The following is a 19,391-nucleotide window of genomic DNA, read 5'->3' on the forward strand; positions in this document are numbered from 1 at the left end:
ACATTTTCAAAAGTTGTAAATCCAAGGCACACAGAACCCGATGGCATCGGGTCTCGTTATCCTGTTCGTGACGCCAAAATTGGGTCGCCCTCGCACACCCAGGGCAGCGGGGTATACAGTACCGGGCCGGTGTCAAGGCGGGAATGTGTCACAGCAGCGGTGACCCGGACCGTGGCCCTGAACGCCCAATATCAATGGCGGTGATGTTAATGGTGTTAAAGTTTATGTGAATAATTCGTGACGCCACCCGTGGTGTTTGGCAAGTAAGATGTTGAGCCAACGCTGCATGCAGATCCGCTGGGACTGATGGTGTGGTGCAGCAGAGATGGTATAGCTCCCCACAGGTGGAGCTGTAGTCCCAGGGCAGTGTAGGGGCAATGGATGAGGAGAGGCGCAGAATGGTATCGATGTTGTTACCCTGGTGGAGTGGTGCGGGAATAACTGGAGGACACCAGAGTATGCGGTTCCAAATCTTTACTCACTGTTTGCAGTTCACACAACTGCCTGCCTCCGTACCGTGTTCTCCAGGTCAGGGCTCCAGCCAACCTCCAGGCAGGATAGGATTCTCCCCTCCACACTCCGCCAACATGTACCTTACTGAACGACTCCTCCAATGCGCCTTTAGGTGCGAAGCACTCCAGTACTTAGTTACCCTGGAATGCCTCTCTCTAGGTGTTCCTAGTCTTTACTTGTATGACAGACAGCTGTAGCCTGCTTCGGGGACTCCTCACTGCGTCCCGGCTCTCTATTCAGTTGCTGTTGTGTCCCAAGTCTATGAGGGGAGCAAGGCGTTAGCGGCTCACTACTCCTCCGGTGTCTGTTGCCGGATATAAAGATCCAATCCACCTCGGGGACCGGGCCCCGGCCTTTGCGCTCTCTGGACTGGAAGGGTTCTCTCTCTTTCTCAACCTGCTTCCCACCGTCCTTCTATTCTCCTTCGTTCCGATCTGTTCTCTCTCTCTTATGGAAGGTTAGGTTATCAATCTTATCAGTCTCTTTCTCTGGCCTTTCTCGTGCCAGCAGCCCAGATCACTGGGACCAGCTGCAGCACGTCCCTCAGACACCCATCTTCTCTCTTCTCTCTCCTCTAACCAACTAACCACTAACTCTCACTCTTCCCACTCTTTTATATCATCTCACTCCACCCGCCTCCCAGCACCTCTCGTGTTACGAAGCAGGGTTCCACGAGGGGTGCTCTGCTAACCCCCAGCCTGAAGCTGTTAGGTGGCCCCACTGAACTATCCTGTGTGTGGAATGCAGGTGTGGAGCGTGGTCAGGAGTTCCCACCCTACCTGGATGGTGGGGCACTACACCTTAGAAGGTGCAGTACCTCAGTGGCGAATGAAGCCTCAGGGGCGCCACATACACAGTAAGATGAATGGTCAAACCTGTTCTGCATAATACAAGCCCTCATCTGTCTACGGAGGCAAAAAATAAAGGCAAGGAAAAAGAATCTGGAAGTGAATGGTGGCGGGTATTTCTGACACAGCGCCGCTGTTGTGCACAGGCCGGGTCTGGATTTGCAGCTTCATTTTAGTTAGAGTTGCACTAGCTCACACTGACTGATGACACAAGAGGCGCTGTTCTACAGAAAAAAAAAAATCTACACATTCATGTTTTTTTTTCTATAGTGTGTAATTTACAAAGTGCATATCTGGCCCTCCGCCTGGCACTGGGGCCCCGTCGCCCTGGCAACCATCATTACATCGCAGTATTGACTTTCCTGCCAGTAGTCAAAATGGCCGCAACGCATACTGCAGTGTTCTGCTCAGACACGTGACTTTCGGCGCGCACAGAGCGACAAGAAACGGCGGCGCCGCCGCCAGGAGGGGGAAGTATTTGTCAGTGCGCACCGGAAGTCGGGTGTTCGGCGCTTGTCTCGTCCCTCTACTTCCGACGGTGATAGTGCGAACTCACCCGGCCTGTGAAAGGAAGTAAACATGGCGTCTGTGTGGGATGAAACAGAGGTAAGCGGGAAGAGCCGCGCCGCCATGGCCGCTCGGGGGAGAGGGGAGCAGCTGTGACACCAGCATGATGGAGGCAGCGCAGCTGCGACTTGTGGTTCGCCCTGGACTGATCGGTCTAAGGCTAATTGGGAGCTTAAAGGGGCTCTCCAGTAATTTTGTCTGAGGGGCAAGGGGGTGGGGTTCTTGCATCCTCCTTCAGTTGTGTGTGAGTGGCAGGACGGGATATGTCACAGACACGTAACCCCGGCACAGCATGGCGATATCCCCCTGTAACCCGGGCACGGCGCGGCGATGTCCCCCGTAACCCGGGCACGGCGCCGTAACCCGGGCACGGCGTGGCGATGTCCCCCTGTAACCCGGGCACGGCGCGGCGATGTCCCCCGTAACCCGGGCACGGCGCGGTCCCCCGTAACCCGGGCACGGCTTGGCGATGTCCCCCGTAACCCGGGCACGGCGTGGCGATATCCCCCTGTAACCCGGGCACGGCGCGGCGATGTCCCCCGTAACCCGGGCACAGCATGGCGATATCCCCCTGTAACCCGGGCACAGCATGGCGATATCCCCCTGTAACCCGGGCACGGCGCGGCGATGTCCCCCGTAACCCGGGCACGGCGCGGTCCCCCGTAACCCGGGCACGGCGTGGCGATGTCCCCCGTAACCCGGGCACGGCACGGCGCGGTCCCCCGTAACCCGGGCACGGCGTGGCGATGTCCCCCGTAACCCGGGCACGGCGTGGCGATATCCCCCTGTAACCCGGGCACGGCGCGGCGATGTCCCCCGTAACCCGGGCACGGCGCCGTAACCCGGGCACGGCGCGGCGATGTCCCCCGTAACCCGGGCACGGCGCGGCGCCGTCCCCTGTAACCCGAGCACGGCGCCGTGACCCGGGCACGGCGCGGCGCCGTCCCCTGTAACCCGAGCACGGCGCCGTCCCCCGTGACCCGGGCACGGCGCGGCGCCGTCCCCCGTGACCCGGGCACGGCGCGGCGCCGTCCCCCGTGACCCGGGCACGGCGCGGCGCCGTCCCCCGTGACCCGGGCACGGCGCGGCGACGTCCCCCGTAACCCGGGCACGGCGAGGCGACGTCCCCCGTAACCCGGGCACGGCGCGGCGACGTCCCCCGTAACCCGGGCGCGGCGATGTCCCCCGTAACCCGGGCACGGCGCGGCGATGTCCCCCGTAACCCGGGCACGGCGATGTCCCCCGTAACCCGGGCACGGCGCCGTCCCCCGTAACCCGGGCACGGCGTGGCGATGTCCCCCAGACACGGCGTGGCGACGTCCCCCGTAACCCGAGAAGAGAAGAAAAAGAACCACTGCAAATAGCGCACACTGAACCAGTACAAAAACAATGTTTTATTGATGCAGCAATACAATTAAAAACATAATAAAAACATATGAAGCATCCCACAATATATAACAGTGAAGTATGGCATATCACAATTATAGATTATGCTATAATAACCTGTATATCAACCATGTGGTCCAACCTCACTGCAATTAATCACAACAACCACCCCATAAACCTGCTCATGGAGACCAAGGGCCCTAATATTGTACAATCACTGCATGAAATAATTCCATGCATGTGTCCCTAAATATTCACTGGTTAGGGCACACAGGCCATAATAAGCCAACAGCAATATGGCCAATGCCCACAATCCAATATTCAATTGTACCACATCAAAAAATTACTCCAGAGCAACCAATAATAAGGTCGCAGTGAAAATACAGCTATAACCAAGTGGGTGCTACACCCAGGATCATACCCCACACGTATCGCCGCAACCCATGCGGCTTCATCAGGGGAAGTACACTGATCATGATCCAACAGCCTTATATACCTTACTAAGACTCAAATGACCCGCACATGCACCACAGGTGAACTGCCCCCATCCAAAAGTTCCAATCACTACAAAAAGACCGGCGTCCCGGTCACTAAAGGAACATGGCCGCCGCGCATGCGCAATGAGCTGTGTGAGGAGTGTTGATAAAACAGGGGAGAAAAAAAAAAAAAAACCCTTCAAAAAATTTTTCTTTAAAAAAATTTTTTTCTTTCTTTTTTTTCTTTTTCGCACCTGCGTCCAGTGAGACGCATGGAGTTCTCCCCTGGAACGCAAGCCTCACGCCCCCACATGCTGGCCAAAGAAGTCAATCAAGGTCAGCACCGAGCGGTAACCCACACCCGGGCGCGAGGCTGCAGCTCCAACGACACACAGTGCTCACAAGAGCATGAAACATGAAGAACAGACACAACAATGAGACAGACAGAAACACATAGGGAGGGGGTCACAACATGAAAAGGAGCCATAAGCTAATTAGGGTTAATGTGAAGCATGAACACCGGTACATGTCATAAAAGACATTAAAAATATAACAATGGCTACCTATCCCCAGGTCCAACCCAATGGTCCCCATGAGCTCAAACCTAGGGATCCACCATATTATTCCAAGGTCACAGTATACAATAGAACTAGATAGAAAATCCATAAAGGGATTAATGTCCCAAGCAATATATAAGGTAAAACCTCACAGCCAAAAATGATAATATGATGATAAAACCCCCCTCACATCAGACTCCTACTATACAGAAAACAGAAGATAATGATAAGGAATATCTCAAAGAGACTACAGAGACATCGTGTAAACCTATCAATTAGAACCATATGAATCAGTACAGTACAACTTTATTCAGATTTTAGTTACATATAAGAGAACGAAGACCTAACACAATATATCCAGACTGAGATTCCAATGAGGTAAGGGGTAACCATCTTCCCCATGAGAAGTGATGTCCAATAGGATAACTGCATGAGGGGAGAGAAGAGAACATCATAAATATTCATCCCAGAAATCCAGTAAATAAGAGCTCCTCATTTAGACCCCTTGGGCTCAGTGAGTCCAAATTAAAAATCCATCTGGACTCTGTTTGTAATAATAGCTTTCTGGGTGAACCCCCCCCTATTGGATAATGATATTTTCTCCAATGCGACCACCATAGTACCAGCAATCTTACCAGCATGGTGGTTCAAGAAATGGGCTGCCACAGATGTCAACACCTTGCCCTTGGTTTGATCAATACGTGCCAGGTTGATTGTTGAGAAATGCTTCTGGATCCTCCGGCGTAATTCCTGAGAAGTTTGACCAACGTAAACCTGATGACATGGGCAGATTAATGCATAAACCACACAAGTAGTTTTGCAGTTCATATATGACCTTAACCTATGTCTAGTACCGTCTCTTGGGTTCACAAAATAATCCCTGATGGAATGCATATGGGGGCATATGGTACAATTGCCACATGCAACATGTAACCCGGGCACTGCATTGTGGCCTCCTGTGTGAGCAGTGGAGCACCTGTGACGATCCCTGCTTTTGTGTGAGCGGCGGCCGGGTGTCAGATTGTGTCCATGAATCCACAACAAGCAGAGATCTTGAACACGGCTGTAAGAAACCTGCAGAGCTTCCAGATATGAGGCTCCAAGGGCAAAGAGCTAAAAATGACTGTTATATGCCGGCTGCATAGTCCATTCCCAAAATCCAGAGTACGAAATTGTGATCTTGTGGGGTCTCAGTGGTCGGACCCCCAGTGATCGGTACGTTATCCTCTATCTACGGGTAAAGATGGCAGAATAGCTCGATTACTAATTCCCCCAGATGAGAGGACAGGGGGCCACAATAGTGGAGCATGTGCCCTGCAGCGTCACTGTGATTACCCTGCACAGCGCCAAGACCTGGAATGGTGCAGCGGGGCGCATGCCTGACACGTAGAATGGTGCAGCGGGGCGCATGCCTGACACGTAGAATGGTGCAGCGGGGCGCATGCCTGACACGTAGAATGGTGCAGCGGGGCGCATGCCTGACACGTAGAATGGTGTAGTGGGGCGCATGCCTGACACGTAGAATGGTGTAGCGGGGCGCATGCCTGACACGTCTGGTTTGGGAAAGTCAGAGGACACAAGTCTCCATTTCTGGTGATCGGTGAGGGATGTTTTATGTGCACCCCTCTGAGTCTGTCAGGCTCTGCCCCCAGCCACACCATGGTGCCGTCGGCTGCTGTTATTTTCCGGTGACTGACTTCCGTGGGCGTCTGCGCCCCTTTCCTTGGCACTGCTATAGCGTATCTGGGTGGCCGCTGCTCTCATCTATGGCTCTTGGGGTACATAATGCCCGTGGGTCCTATAAATGCAATGATCTGCAGAGCGATCCCTTATATATTGTATACGGTTCCTGCCCGGTGTCTTATAGGGGATGACTTTTTTTGGGGTGTGGGGAGGTGTAGAGATGATTTAGGACTTATGCCGGTTTCTCTCCACCTCTTGCAGCAGGATGGGGTGGGACAAGAAGTCCTCAAGATGTCGACAGAGGAGATAATCCAGAGAACCCGACTCCTGGACAGTGAGATCAAGGTGAGTCCTGCTCCTGTCCGACACCAATGTATGTGGAGATATGTAGACTGTGATGTAGAACTGGCGGTATATATGGGATGAACATGGCGGTATATATGGGATGAACATGGCGGTATATATGGGATACAGACTGCTGATCTGGTACCAAGCGGTTCATCTATTGCAGCTTTACAAGAATTTTTGGTGGTCTGTAACCACGGAGACACATACTTTTTCATTCGTGTTGCATTCAGAAAAGTGAGATTTTTAATGCGCACCTGTTGCATGCATTGTCCACTGTTAACCCTTTGTGTTTCAGATCATGAAGAGCGAGGTTCTGCGCGTGACACACGAGCTACAGGCCATGAAAGACAAAATCAAAGAAAACAGTGAGAAAATTAAAGTGAATAAGACCCTCCCATACCTGGTGTCCAACGTGATTGAGGTGCAATGACGGCGTCGCCCGGTTCAGTAAGGTGCCGTGTTCTGTGTAAATCTGACCGATCCGTCTCTTCTCAGCTGCTGGATGTGGACCCCAACGACCAGGAGGAGGATGGCGCCAACATTGACCTGGATTCGCAGAGGAAGGGAAAATGTGCAGTAATCAAAACCTCTACCCGACAGGTAGCTACATAAGGGACGGGCGTGTTTCACCAGCTCTGGTATCATTGCATTAGGAAGAATTACCGCCATAGGTATCGAGGCCTGCACACATTAATAATGGGGCTGAGTCCTGACTGGCGGCACAGTGACGCACCCCGTAGGTTTACTACTTTTGTACATGCGGCTAAAAAGGATTTTTCTGCAACATGTAAAAGATGCCACATGATTCCTAAATATGGGGTGGAAAAAAGTTCCTTGTGTCTGGGGGTGAGATTCCCCGAGTTACAATCATGTGTCGTCTATAAGACCATCCTAATGAGGGTGCGTGTAGCTGATAAGAAGAACCTGCAGGAAGGAGGTGATTTTATCAGAAAATCCCCTATGGCTTAAATTACGTTTTTGTGTTACATTTATTTAAAAAAAAAAAGTCAGCTTTTTTTTTTTCTCATGTTATGAACTTATCACCTTTTATGACAGGGAATGTGTCAGCAGGTTTCTGCTATGTCATCTGAGAGCGCCGTGATATAGGGGCAGAGACCCTGACTCCAGCGTTGTCACTCGGCTCTGTTTTGCTGTTATAATGAAATCAGTGTTTGATCGGTAGATCATCACTACAGGACGTCTGGCCTCGTGCCTCCTGGTCCGACCACGTCTCCATCACTGGTTAGCAGCTTTCTGCCTATGCACAGTGTACACAGAAAGCTGTCAGTCAATGGTGTGTGGGGGGTTATACACAGCTCAGCATTCACAGTTCTGCTACATCTACAGCAGAGAAAACTATGATCGTATCACAACTGCTGCAGTCAGTAAATTAAATTACACTTCGTCGGAATCATGGTCTCTGTCCCTACATCATGCCGCTGTCAAATTATATAGTAAAAACCTGCTGACCGATTCCATTTAAAAACAAAATTAATGATTTTGGCAATTTTCACATTGCCCACTGGGGATTTTTTTTAGTCTCCTATTTTCTGTTCTTTCAGGAAGAGTTTTCAGCAAGTTGCTAACCAGCAGAGACTGGATTATAATTACTGCTAGCACCTCTATATACAGCTGATAACACAGGATCCACAATATGTGATGTCACAGCTCACCTCCTCCTCCTGTACAGTGACTGATAACACCTCTATATACAGCTGATTGCACAGGATCCACTATAGGTGATGTCACAGTTCACCTCCTCCTCCTGTACAATGACTGATAACACCTCTATATACAGTAGATAACACAGGATCCACCATTCACAATAGGTGATGTCACAGCTCACCTCCTCCTATACAATGACTGATAACACCTCTATATACCAGGGCTGTGGAGTCGGTGCTCATTTTGGTGGAGTCGGAGTTGGAGTCGGTATAAAATGGACCGACTCCTAAAATATATAATAAATTGGGTACAGTAGTTCAATGCAGAATGTGCTGAATATTTTTTCATAGGAATTTTGGAAAGTTATGAAATGTCCTATAAATGGCTGTTCTATTCCTGATCTAAGGCTACATTCACACACAGCGTTTTTCCTGTGTTTTTTGAGGATACGTTTTTCAGTTGCAAAAGCAGATCAGCTTTTTAAAAAACCGCATCACCTGAAAGGTTTTTGAGCTCATAGATAATGTTTTCAATAGCAAAAGCAGATTAGAAATCTGCTCTATCTATATATCCATTTATCCATATCTGTACCAAAAAGAACGAAAGCCGGGTAGCACACAGACTAACACTCGTTTTTTTTATCACCAGTCAGGGACACCTCATAGCTGCCCAAAAGGACGCCCAGGACAGGCATTGCTCGTCTTCAGTAACATCAACTGATAGTTGGAATAAATAGACTGCATTCATCACCACATCTTCTTAAGGTGCAGGCTTTATTTTCAAGTGTAGGGGTGTGCAGTATGAGGTTCTGCAGCAGCTGAGGTGTGCAGTATGAGGTTCTTTGGAACAGTATGAGGTTCTGCCCCCCCTAGGTTTGATCCTGGCTACGACCATAGTGTGAATGTAGCCTGAGGATTTAGGCTTTGTCTTAGCCGAGATAAGTCATAGTGTGTGTATGTGTGTGTGTATGTGTGTGTGTATATGTGTGTGTATATATATATATATATATATATATATATATATATATATATATATATATATATATATATATATATATATATATATATATATAATACATACACACACACAGTACAGACCAAAAGTTTGGACACTCCTTCTCAATCAAAGCGTTTTCTTTATTTTCATGACTATGAAAATAGTAGATTCACTCTGAAGGCATCAAAACTATGAGTTACCACATGTGGAATTATATAATTAACAAAAAAGTGTGAAACAACTGAAAATATGTCTTATATTCTAGGTTCTTCACAGTAGCCACCTTTTACTTTGATTACTGCTTTGCACACTCTTGGCATTCTGTTGATGAGCTTCAAGAGGTAGTCACTGGAAATGGTTTTCACTTCACAGGTGTGCCCTGTCAGGTTTAATAAGTGGGATTTCTTGCCTTATAAATGGGGTTGGGACCATCAGTTGTGTTGTGCTGAAGTCTGGAGGCTACACAGCCGATAGTCTTACTGAATAGACTGTTAGAATTTGTATTATGGCAAGAAAAAAGCAGCTGAGTAAAGAAAAACGAGTGGCCATCATTACTTTAGGAAATGAAGATCAGGCAGTCCGAAAAATTGGGAAAACTTTGAAAGTGTCCCCAAGTGCAGTGGCAAAAACCATCAAATGCTACAAAGAAACTGGCTCACATGAGGACCGCCCCAGGAAAGGACCAAGAGTCACCTCTGCTGCGGAGGATAAGTTCATCCGAGTCACCAGATTCAGAAATCGCAGGTCAATAGCAGCTCAGAATAGCGACCAGGTCAATGCCACACAGAGTTCTAGCAGCAGACACATCTCTACAACAACTGTTAAGAGGAGACTTTGTGCAGCAGGCCTTCATGGTAAAATAGCTGCTAGGAAACCACTGCTAAGGACAGGCAACAAGCAGAAGAGACTTGATTGGGCTAAAGAACACAAGGAATGGACATTAGACCAGTGGAAATCTGTGCTTCGGTCTTATGAGTCCAAATTTGAGATCTTTGGTTCCAACCACCATGTCTTTGTGCGACGCAGAAAAGGTGAACGGATGGACTCTACATGCCTGGTTCCCACCGTGAAGCATGGAGGAGGACTTGAGATGGTGTGGGGGGCTTTGCTGGTGACACTGTTGGGGATTTATTCAAAATTGAAGGCATACTGAACCAGCATGGCTACCACAGCATCTTGCAGCGGCATGCTATTCCATCCGGTTTGCGTTTAGTTGGACCATCATTTATTTTTCAACAGAACAATGACCCCAAACACACCTCCAGGCTGTGTAAGGGCTATCTGACCAAGAAGGAGAGTGATGGGGTGCTACACCAGATGATCTGGCCTCCACAGTCACCAGACCTGAACCCAGTCGAGATGGTTTGGGGTGAGCTGGACCGCAGAGTGAAGGTAAAAGGGCCAACAAGCGCTAAGCATCTCTGGGAACTCCCTCAAGACTGTTGGAAGACCATTTCCGGTGACTACCTCTTGAAGCTCATCAAGAGAATGCCAAGAGTGTGCAAAGCAGTAATCAAAGCAAAAGGTGGCTACTCGGAAGAACCTAGAATATAAGACATATTTTCAGTTGTTTCACACTTTTTGGTTATTTATATAATTCCACATGTGGTAATTCATAGTTTTGATGCCTTCAGAGTGAATCTACAATTTTCATAGTCATGAAAAGAAAGAAAACTCTTTGAATGAGAAGGGGTGTCCAAACTTTGGTCTGTACTGTATATATGTAATCGATATTATACAGTGTATTACATATTTACAATTTATTACAGTTTTTTGTGTTCTAAAGTTGTATTCCAATAAATAGATATTATGTTCTGTCTAAATATCTTGATTATTGGATCATAGAAATGATTAAATGTCTGATGTTCACATTGTACTACAATCAATTTTTCACTTAAACATAAGCAATATATGTGGGAGTCGGAGTCGTGGAGTTGGATTCGGAGTCGGTGTAAGGGAAATTTGAGGAGTCAGAGTCGCAGGTTTGGCTTACCGACTCCACAGCCCTGCTATATACAGTAGATAACAGGATCCACCATACACAACAGGTGATGTCACAGCTCACCTCCTCCTGACAATGACTGATAACACCTCTATACAGTAGATAACACAGGATCCACCATTCACAATAGGTGATGGCACAGCTCACCTCCTCCTCTTTTCTCAATGACCTTTGCTTACACTCTTTAGATAGTATAATACAACATTGCAGCTAATTTACTTGTTGTTTTCCAAGAAAAAAAAAAACAGGTAGTTAGTTTGCACAGCTCCGGTGTTCAGAGTGAGAATTGCAAAATGTCTAATTTTCAGTTTTAATTGATTGTTATATGAAAAAAAATTGCCATAAAAATGAAAACAAAAACCTGATTTTTTTATTTTTTGTAAATTGTTGATTTTCCAATGACAATTTCTCTTATTAATGTTGCTTCTGGAAACGCCCATTTGTCACACAATTGCTGGGGCTCCCACCATTAAACGGAGTGGTCATGTGGCGAGATGAGGACGGTACCTTGGGTGATGGACTGTGATCGCTCACTTGTTCCTCTCTTTTCCTCCAGACGTACTTCTTGCCAGTGATCGGTTTGGTTGATGCCGAAAAGCTCAAACCAGGAGACCTCGTGGTGAGTAATGGAATAAAATGGACGTCTGTACATCTAATATGGTAATGGGATGCAAAGGAAAGCTGCTGTATACCTCGGATAGCTGCCAGCTGGGTGCTCAGTAGTCCGATGGTTCCAGATCTTGCTCCATCGCGCTCCGTGCCTCGCCCCGCCGCGCTCCGTGCCTCGCCCCGCCGCGCTCCGTGCCTCGCCCCGCGCCTCGCCCCGCCGCGCCCCCTGCCTTGCCCCACCACGCCTCTTTGTTGCTCCGTGCCTGCATGCTGTATGGGCAGATGCAAGAAAGTGACATCCATACATCTCTGGGGCAGCTTTCCTACAGGGATAAATGGGTAATATCCATGTGTTCCGCCAATCTTCTCTCACTTTAGAAGCTGCATGTCTACAGGAGGAAGAGGTTCCCCAGTTATGTGTGAGGGGCCCCGGCACCAGGACAATCGCTGGCAGTTTTTGCTTTTTTCTGTAATTCGCCGTGCGGTTCTGGTCGGCCTTTTTATTTACAGCCAGTTCTTGTGGCCCCTCCCGAGGGGCCGAGGCTCCCAGGAATATCTGGGGGCGCCTTTAGGCTTCTCTACATAATTACCCTGTGAACTATGCAGCAAAGACGATAAAAATTTACTTGTAACTGAAAGGTCGACATCTCGAGAACCGTATGATGGAAAAAAAAGAATAAAAAAATCAGGGCAGAAACTGCCCCTGTGATTGGCTAATTCCATATTTCGCTAGATCAGACCTTTACAGACTCACTGATCCCAAATACATTAATTTTTAACGGGAAAAGGGGCGACTTGATTTTTTAATATTTTTTTTATATTGTTAAATACTTCTATGGAGTGCGCTCCGGCCGTGGCTGCTACATACAGAGACCGGCCATGATACGGATGGCATCAGCCGCTCCTGAGCCCCCTCCACACATGCAGACCCCTTCCCAGGACTTTCATTCACATCCTAATGTGGGAAAGGGTTAAAGAAACACTAAACTTGGAGAATAAGTGAAAATTCCTCCGTCAGTTTCCTTCCCTCCTTGGATCCTATTCAGTCTGTTATAAAGAAGGTTTCTATGTGTCGGTGACTTTCCCTCGGCCTGTATGACCCAGCTGCAGCAGGAGCCTCTCCCCTTTGCACATAATATTACGGCACTCACCCCGGCTGTGTCACATCTCCTAGATATAAGGTGCATGGAAGGGGTTTTCCTATCTCAGTAAGTGATAGGCCATCACTTCATGGTCAGTGGGGTCTTCTAGGACCCCATTGATCTTGACCTTTCAACTAATGGCAACTATCCCAGCGATAGACTTTGCTTACTAAGGTGGGAATATTCCTTTAAGATCTATGTCCTCTGGTGTTAATTTGTATTTTTTCTTTTATCTTCAGGGGGTGAATAAGGATTCTTATCTTATCCTGGAGACTTTACCTACAGAGTATGACTCCCGAGTGAAGGCTATGGAGGTGGATGAACGGCCGACCGAGCAATACAGCGACATTGGTGGTCTGGATAAGCAGATCCAGGAGGTATGGACGGAGCGACAGGACTGTGCTGATGCTCCTGGTTGGGCATACACCGTACTGACCACTAAACGCTTCTCACACAGCTGGTAGAAGCCATCGTTTTACCCATGAATCACAAGGAGAAGTTTGAGAATTTGGGAATTCAGCCCCCTAAAGGTGTTTTGATGTATGGCCCCCCTGGGACAGGAAAGACCCTCCTGGCGAGGGCATGTGCCGCACAGACGAAGGTAGGTAGTGACTGATCATGACCTGGAGAGCATAGTGATAGAAGGGGGCACTCGGTGACATTTGCCATTTTCTTTCAGGCCACATTCTTGAAGCTCGCCGGTCCTCAGTTGGTTCAGATGTTTATTGGAGATGGAGCTAAGCTGGTCCGTGATGCCTTTGCTCTGGCCAAGGAAAAGGCGCCATCTATCATTTTCATCGATGAGCTGGATGCTATTGGGACAAAAAGGTTTGTTTTACCATTCAGCTTTTCCATCCAGGACAGATCCTCCTGTTAAAGAGCCGCCTCCTGGGAACTGATCACGGGGGTTGTCCGGGGGGCTGCTATGCCACACTTCACGTTTCAGCCTTTCTCTAAGGATATTGTAGAATTACACGGTACCCACTGGGGTTGCAATGGGATAAACCAGGTTTCTGACGCTTTGTGATGCAGGTTTGACAGTGAAAAGGCCGGAGACCGAGAAGTGCAGAGAACCATGTTGGAGCTTCTGAACCAGCTGGATGGCTTCCAACCCAACACCCAAGTTAAGGTACAGACCCCCGTCCCCTGTGTTTGTAGCCGTGTGTCACCCCTTTTCCCTGTGTCTACCTGTATGGCATCTCTACAGCCTCTCCTATGTGTAACCTATGGGACTGGTGCACGATACCTGCCGGGAGGTGTCCGGTAGATGTGACGTCACCTGCCCCATCATGGAGAAAATAGAAGAGGAAAAGATGCATGCTGGAAAATAGGGAACTCGCAGGAAAATATATAAAATTTTAACTTTATTAATGTAAATAACAAATCACGTGCAACAAGACAGACTCATAAAAAACCAAAGAGACAGGTTGAATAGCTGGTTATCGCTCATCTATGGGTGCATGGGTTTAACCATTGAGTAAGAGCGCAGATTAATGTTCTGTTTTCTCATTAATCTTTGTTTTTATGACATTTTTCTGCTGGTATTATATACTAATATACTGCCATTTGAATTTCTGTGGAGGTACCGTACATACATTTTTTGCAGAAAAAAGACTCCCCCTCAGCTTATACACAAGTCACGGTCCCAAACTTGTTCTCCGCTGCAGTGCGGGTGTTCCCCGATCTCTCCGGTTCATCTGCGCGCACCTGCAGCCTCTGCGAGTGTTACTGCTGACGGATGGCATTAGCACCGGGGCAAGTGCTGGGGTCCTGAGCAGGCAGGGGCGTCGGCGCACTATGGGGGCCAAGTGCCTGTGCCGCCGCTTGCCCAGGCCCCCGGTACTTGCGATATTCACCTCTCCCCTGTTCCACCGCTGCGCTGTGTCTCCCGTGTCCTCCGAATGTGACGTTCAGGTAAGAGGGCGCGATGATGTGATTAGTATGCGCCTTCTGCCTGAACAGTCAGTGCAGAGAGACAGCGACACTGAGGAGCAGCGGACAGTCACGAGAGTCGTTTCATTTTTTATTTGCAGCAGCAATATACTGTATATGGGGATCAGCATAAACTGCATTGAGCATTATATGGGCATCATCATCAACTTTATGCATTATAATAATAATATTATTATTATAATACATTTATATAGCGCCATTTATTCCATGGCGCTTTACATATGAAAAGGGGAAATATAGACAAGTATAATAAACATGTGTAAGACAAGGGACACAGAAGGAGACAGGACCCTGCCCACGAGGGCTCACAGTCTACAGGGATGGGTGAGGATACAGTAGGAGAGGGTAGAGCAGGTCGTGCGGTGGTTCAGTAGACCGAGGATCATTGCAGGCTGTAGGCTTGTCGGAACAGGTGGGTCTTCAGGTTCTTCTTGAAGGTTTCCGTTGATGGTGAGAGTCTGATGTGTTGCGGCAGAGAGTTCCAGAGTATGGGGGAAGCACGGGAGAAGTCTTATATGCGGTTGTGGGAAGAAGAGATAAGGGGGGAGTAGAGAAGGAGATCTTGAGACGATCGAAGGTTGCGTGCGGGTAGGTACCTAGAGACCATGTCACAGATGTATGGAGGAGACAGGTTGTGGATGGCTTTGTATGTCATGGTTAAGGTTTTGAATTGGAGCCTCTGGGCGATAGGAAGCCAGTGAAGGGCCTGGAATAGGGGGGAGGCTGGGGAATAGGGGGGAGACAGGTGGATTAGTCGGGCAGCAGAGTGTAGGATGGACTGGAGAGGAGCCAGAGTGCCAGAGGGGAGACCAGAGAGTAGGAGGTTGCAATAGTCGAGGCGGGAGATGATAAGAGCATGCACTAGTGTTTTTGTGGTTTCATGGTTGAGGAATGAGCGGATCCGTGAAATATTTTTGAGTTTGAGGCGGCAGGAGGAAGTGAGGACTTGGATATGTGGTTTCAAAGAGAGCGCAGAGTCGAGGATCACCCCAAGGCACCGAGCGTGCGGGACTGGGGAAAGAGAGCAGCCGTTGACTCTGGTGGAGGGGTAGAGTGAGATGGGGGGAAAGATGATGAATTCTGTTTTGTCCATGTTCAGTTTGAGAAAGCCAGCAGAGAAGAAGGCTGAGATAGCGGACAGACATTGTGGGATATCAGTCAGTAAGGAGGCGAGGTCGGGTCCAGATAGGTAGATCTGCGTGTCATCGGCATAGAGGTGATACTGCAAACCGTGGGATTCTATGAGCTGTCCCAGGCCGAAGGTGTAGATGGAGAATAGTAGGCGTCCGAGGACAGAGCCTTGAGGAACACCGACAGACAGGGAGCGAGGTGAGGAGGTGGTGTGTGAGAGGGAGACACTGAATGTTCGGTCTGTTAGGTATGGTGAGATCCAGGATAGGGCCAAGTCTGTGATGCCAAGAGATGAGCGAGTCTGTAGCAGGAGGGAATGGTCTACGGTGTCGAAGGCAGAGGACAGGTCCAGGAGAAGGAGGACAGAGTAGTGTCGCTTGCTCTTGGTGGTTAGTAGGTCGTTAGTGACTTATGGGGCATATTCTGTACGGAGCATCTTATGGGACCCATCATCAGCTTTGTGGAGCATTATATGGATGCATTTGCCACCCTAGGCTTATACTCGAGTCAATATGTTTTCCCAGTTTTTATGGTAATATTAGGTGCCTCGGCTTATACTTGAGTATATACAGTAGGTTATTGCTATATCAAGGGCATAATCAACTATTGAACCTGTTTTTTTACATGTTTTTATGAGTCTGTCTTGTTGCACGTGATTTGTTGTTATTCACATTAATAGAGTTCAGATTTTATATATTTTCCAGGGAGTTCCCTATTTTTTAGCATGCATCTTTTCTATTTTCTCCATTGCTATGCAGCATGCCTTAGGAGAACCTCTTTAGTGTTAGCGGTGCCCTCTGTTTCTTAGTCTTGCACCTGCCATCATCTCTCCTTGTGGAAGTGAACGGAGCGGGACCCTTTAACTGTTCCTTATCTGGCTGCACAGGTGATTGCTGCTACAAACCGTGTAGACATCTTGGATCCCGCTCTCCTCCGTTCAGGACGTCTCGACAGGAAAATCGAATTTCCAATGCCCAATGAAGAGGCCCGAGCCCGGATCATGCAAATTCATTCCCGCAAGATGAACGTTAGGTGCGTGTCCGTATCACGGTGGTCACTGAGCGGTTATGAATTTGGGTGGTTTTTACATTTTGGCCTGGTGGTGGCGCTGTGGTCCGTGAACTCAGGTCCAGTGTGTGTCTGCTGCAAACTGTAATGAAAGCTTTTACCTCTGCAGCCCCGACGTCAATTATGAGGAGCTGGCGCGCTGCACCGATGACTTCAACGGAGCACAATGTAAAGCGGTGTGTGTGGAGGCGGTGAGTACGGTGACGCCGCCCCGAAGGAGCGCATTACTTATGTTTCTTACTAATGTTTGCTGTGCAGTCGAGGGCAATGACCACGTTGCATGGATGAAGTCTGTAGTGTGAAACTTTAGCTTTCGAGGGTCTGTCTGACCTTTTATTACTTTCTTGTTGCAGGGTATGATCGCTCTGCGCAGAGGGGCCACCGAGCTGACACATGAAGATTACATGGAGGGGATCTTGGAAGTCCAAGCTAAGAAAAAGGCCAATTTGCAGTACTATGCGTAGAGCAGTGGCGAGCCCACTGCGTGTTATCAGGACTGTTAATGTTACAGGAAGAAATAAACGCGACCTCTTTAACTCTACAAACCTTCGTCACGCTCTGCAGTCTGTGCCGGAAACCGCGTACGGCTCATGGTCGTGTCCTCCTGCCATTAATCCTGATCGGTCCGATCACGGTTTCCTTCAGGCATTTCTATAGGATTTAGGTTCCTGATCCTCCATTAGGCAGCGCTGCCGTTCTAAGCTCTGCGGCTGATACATCTGCAATGTTGTGTCCTGCCAATTATCCTGAGATTACCCCCTGATCAGCCGCACTGGCAACTGGTAGATATGGGAGCTCAATGCTGATAAATGAGACCCCCAAGCCACGGATGGATGCAGGTTCACCTTTGAGATCGGAGCCTGTCAGATATTTAGGCTATGTTCATACGTTCCGTTTTTTCTCTGCAGCAAAACCTGTTCTCTTGGCAATAAAGAAGCTGCAGGAAAAAGGCATGTTTTGCTTTTTTTTTTTTTTTTTTTTTTTTGTGCTTTTTTTTTTGCTGTGTTTTTATCAGGGCACATTTGTCTCTTGTGCATGCTGATAAAGTTTAGTGCAAAAAAACATGATTCTACTTTATCAGGTTTTGTCACAAAAACGCACCAAAGCTGATACCTGTGTGTTTTGTTTTTTGTTTGCAGTGTTTTCTCATTATTTTCAACGTGTGAAAAATGATAAAAGAAATTATCTGCTCTATTGTGCAAAGACCAAGCCCAGGCACAAAATACTGACACAAAAAAAAAACAAGCTGTGCATGAGATTTCTGAAATCTCAGATTTTTCTGGTACTGTAAAACGCAGCTGAAAATTTGCATTTAAAAACTCCATAAAAAATGCCTAGTGTGAACATAGCCTTATGGTGTCTCCTGTCGGTTTGCGCCCCCCCCCCCAAAGAAATGTGGCGAGACTCCTGTAAATGCAGCTTCACCGTCTTATAGGCGTCATACATGGGAACGAGCGATGAACATCACAGGACACGATTACTGACGGATTAGAGTATAGAGACACGGGGGTGATGTAGGATGGGTGTAGTGGGGCTGCTGCACATGGCCGCCATTGCCCCCGCGTACAGTATGGAGGGAGCAGGTAAGTCTGGTCGTCTGCAGCATTTCTTACCTGTTCTAAATGATGATTATCAATTCTTCTCAGACACCATGATGGCAGCGCAGACCACGTCGCAGATTAGCGTCTTCACACCATGATCTGTGACACGTGGAGGTGATGACTTCTACGTGCGCGGTAATCATAGGACCACGTGTCTGGATTAGAGATGCCGCCTTATTGCCCTTTGTTTGGGTGGGCAGACGCTCTCCTTCGAAGGATGGACGGGAGGTGGTGACAGCGTAGAAGCTGTGTCTGTGAGCGATCCAAGGGATATGTGCTGTGCCCCATGTGCATATGTACCCGAAGCAGCGGAGCTTCAGATGGCACCAAAATGGCTGAAAACGGCTCGAGAATGGTCACTGCCTGATTCTATGTCTTTCCTAATTCGACACCCCCATATCTGCCTATGAGGTTGTTGAGTTCAAGTCCGGAGACCACACGACTGAATCCGGCCTTAGACTGTGTTCACATGAGCGCACTTTGCGCCCCGTATGCAGACAGTGCTACCTGGAGTGACCCTGGATTTCCCAACCCGAATACAGAGTCTGAGTAGACACATGAGACGGTTTGGGTCAGGAGCCCCGCGGTGACTCCAGGCATTAGTCCAGATACAGACTGTAAGGCGTCCAAGGGCTAAGGCTGCCCCCCGTCCAAATGTTGGGGCGGCTTTAGGTAATGCTATTTACAAAAACGCTGCTTTAACTCTGCGCCAGAACGCAGAAAAAGCCACAAAAATAAGAGCCGATTAGTGTTGTGCAACTTGCAGAGAAAAAACAGCGTATTTTACAAGTGGAAAAAAGACCTCAATGTATTGAAAAAAGGTAAGAAGTCTCCGCCTGCCCCATG

The 19,391-nt window shown here is 48.4% G+C and overlaps 1 protein-coding gene across 1 annotated transcript; it reads left to right on the forward strand.

The window, feature by feature from the left end:
* The first annotated feature begins 1,810 nt into the window (after positions 1-1,810).
* Positions 1,811-17,489, forward strand: PSMC3 (proteasome 26S subunit, ATPase 3). The gene is made up of 12 exons (XM_073541589.1): positions 1,811-1,967; positions 6,292-6,375; positions 6,674-6,799; positions 6,874-6,978; positions 11,598-11,660; positions 13,032-13,169; positions 13,250-13,393; positions 13,472-13,620; positions 13,825-13,921; positions 16,763-16,908; positions 17,054-17,135; positions 17,298-17,489. Exons 1-12 carry the CDS (start codon positions 1,941-1,943, stop codon positions 17,406-17,408), a joined length of 1,272 nt encoding a protein of 423 aa, XP_073397690.1. The 5' UTR covers positions 1,811-1,940; the 3' UTR covers positions 17,409-17,489.
* The last annotated feature ends 1,902 nt before the right edge of the window (positions 17,490-19,391 follow it).

Source organism: Dendrobates tinctorius, unplaced genomic scaffold (assembly GCF_039654945.1).
Source record: "Dendrobates tinctorius isolate UK_male_01 unplaced genomic scaffold, ASM3965494v1 ptg000124l, whole genome shotgun sequence".
Taxonomy (NCBI): domain Eukaryota; kingdom Metazoa; phylum Chordata; class Amphibia; order Anura; family Dendrobatidae; genus Dendrobates; species Dendrobates tinctorius.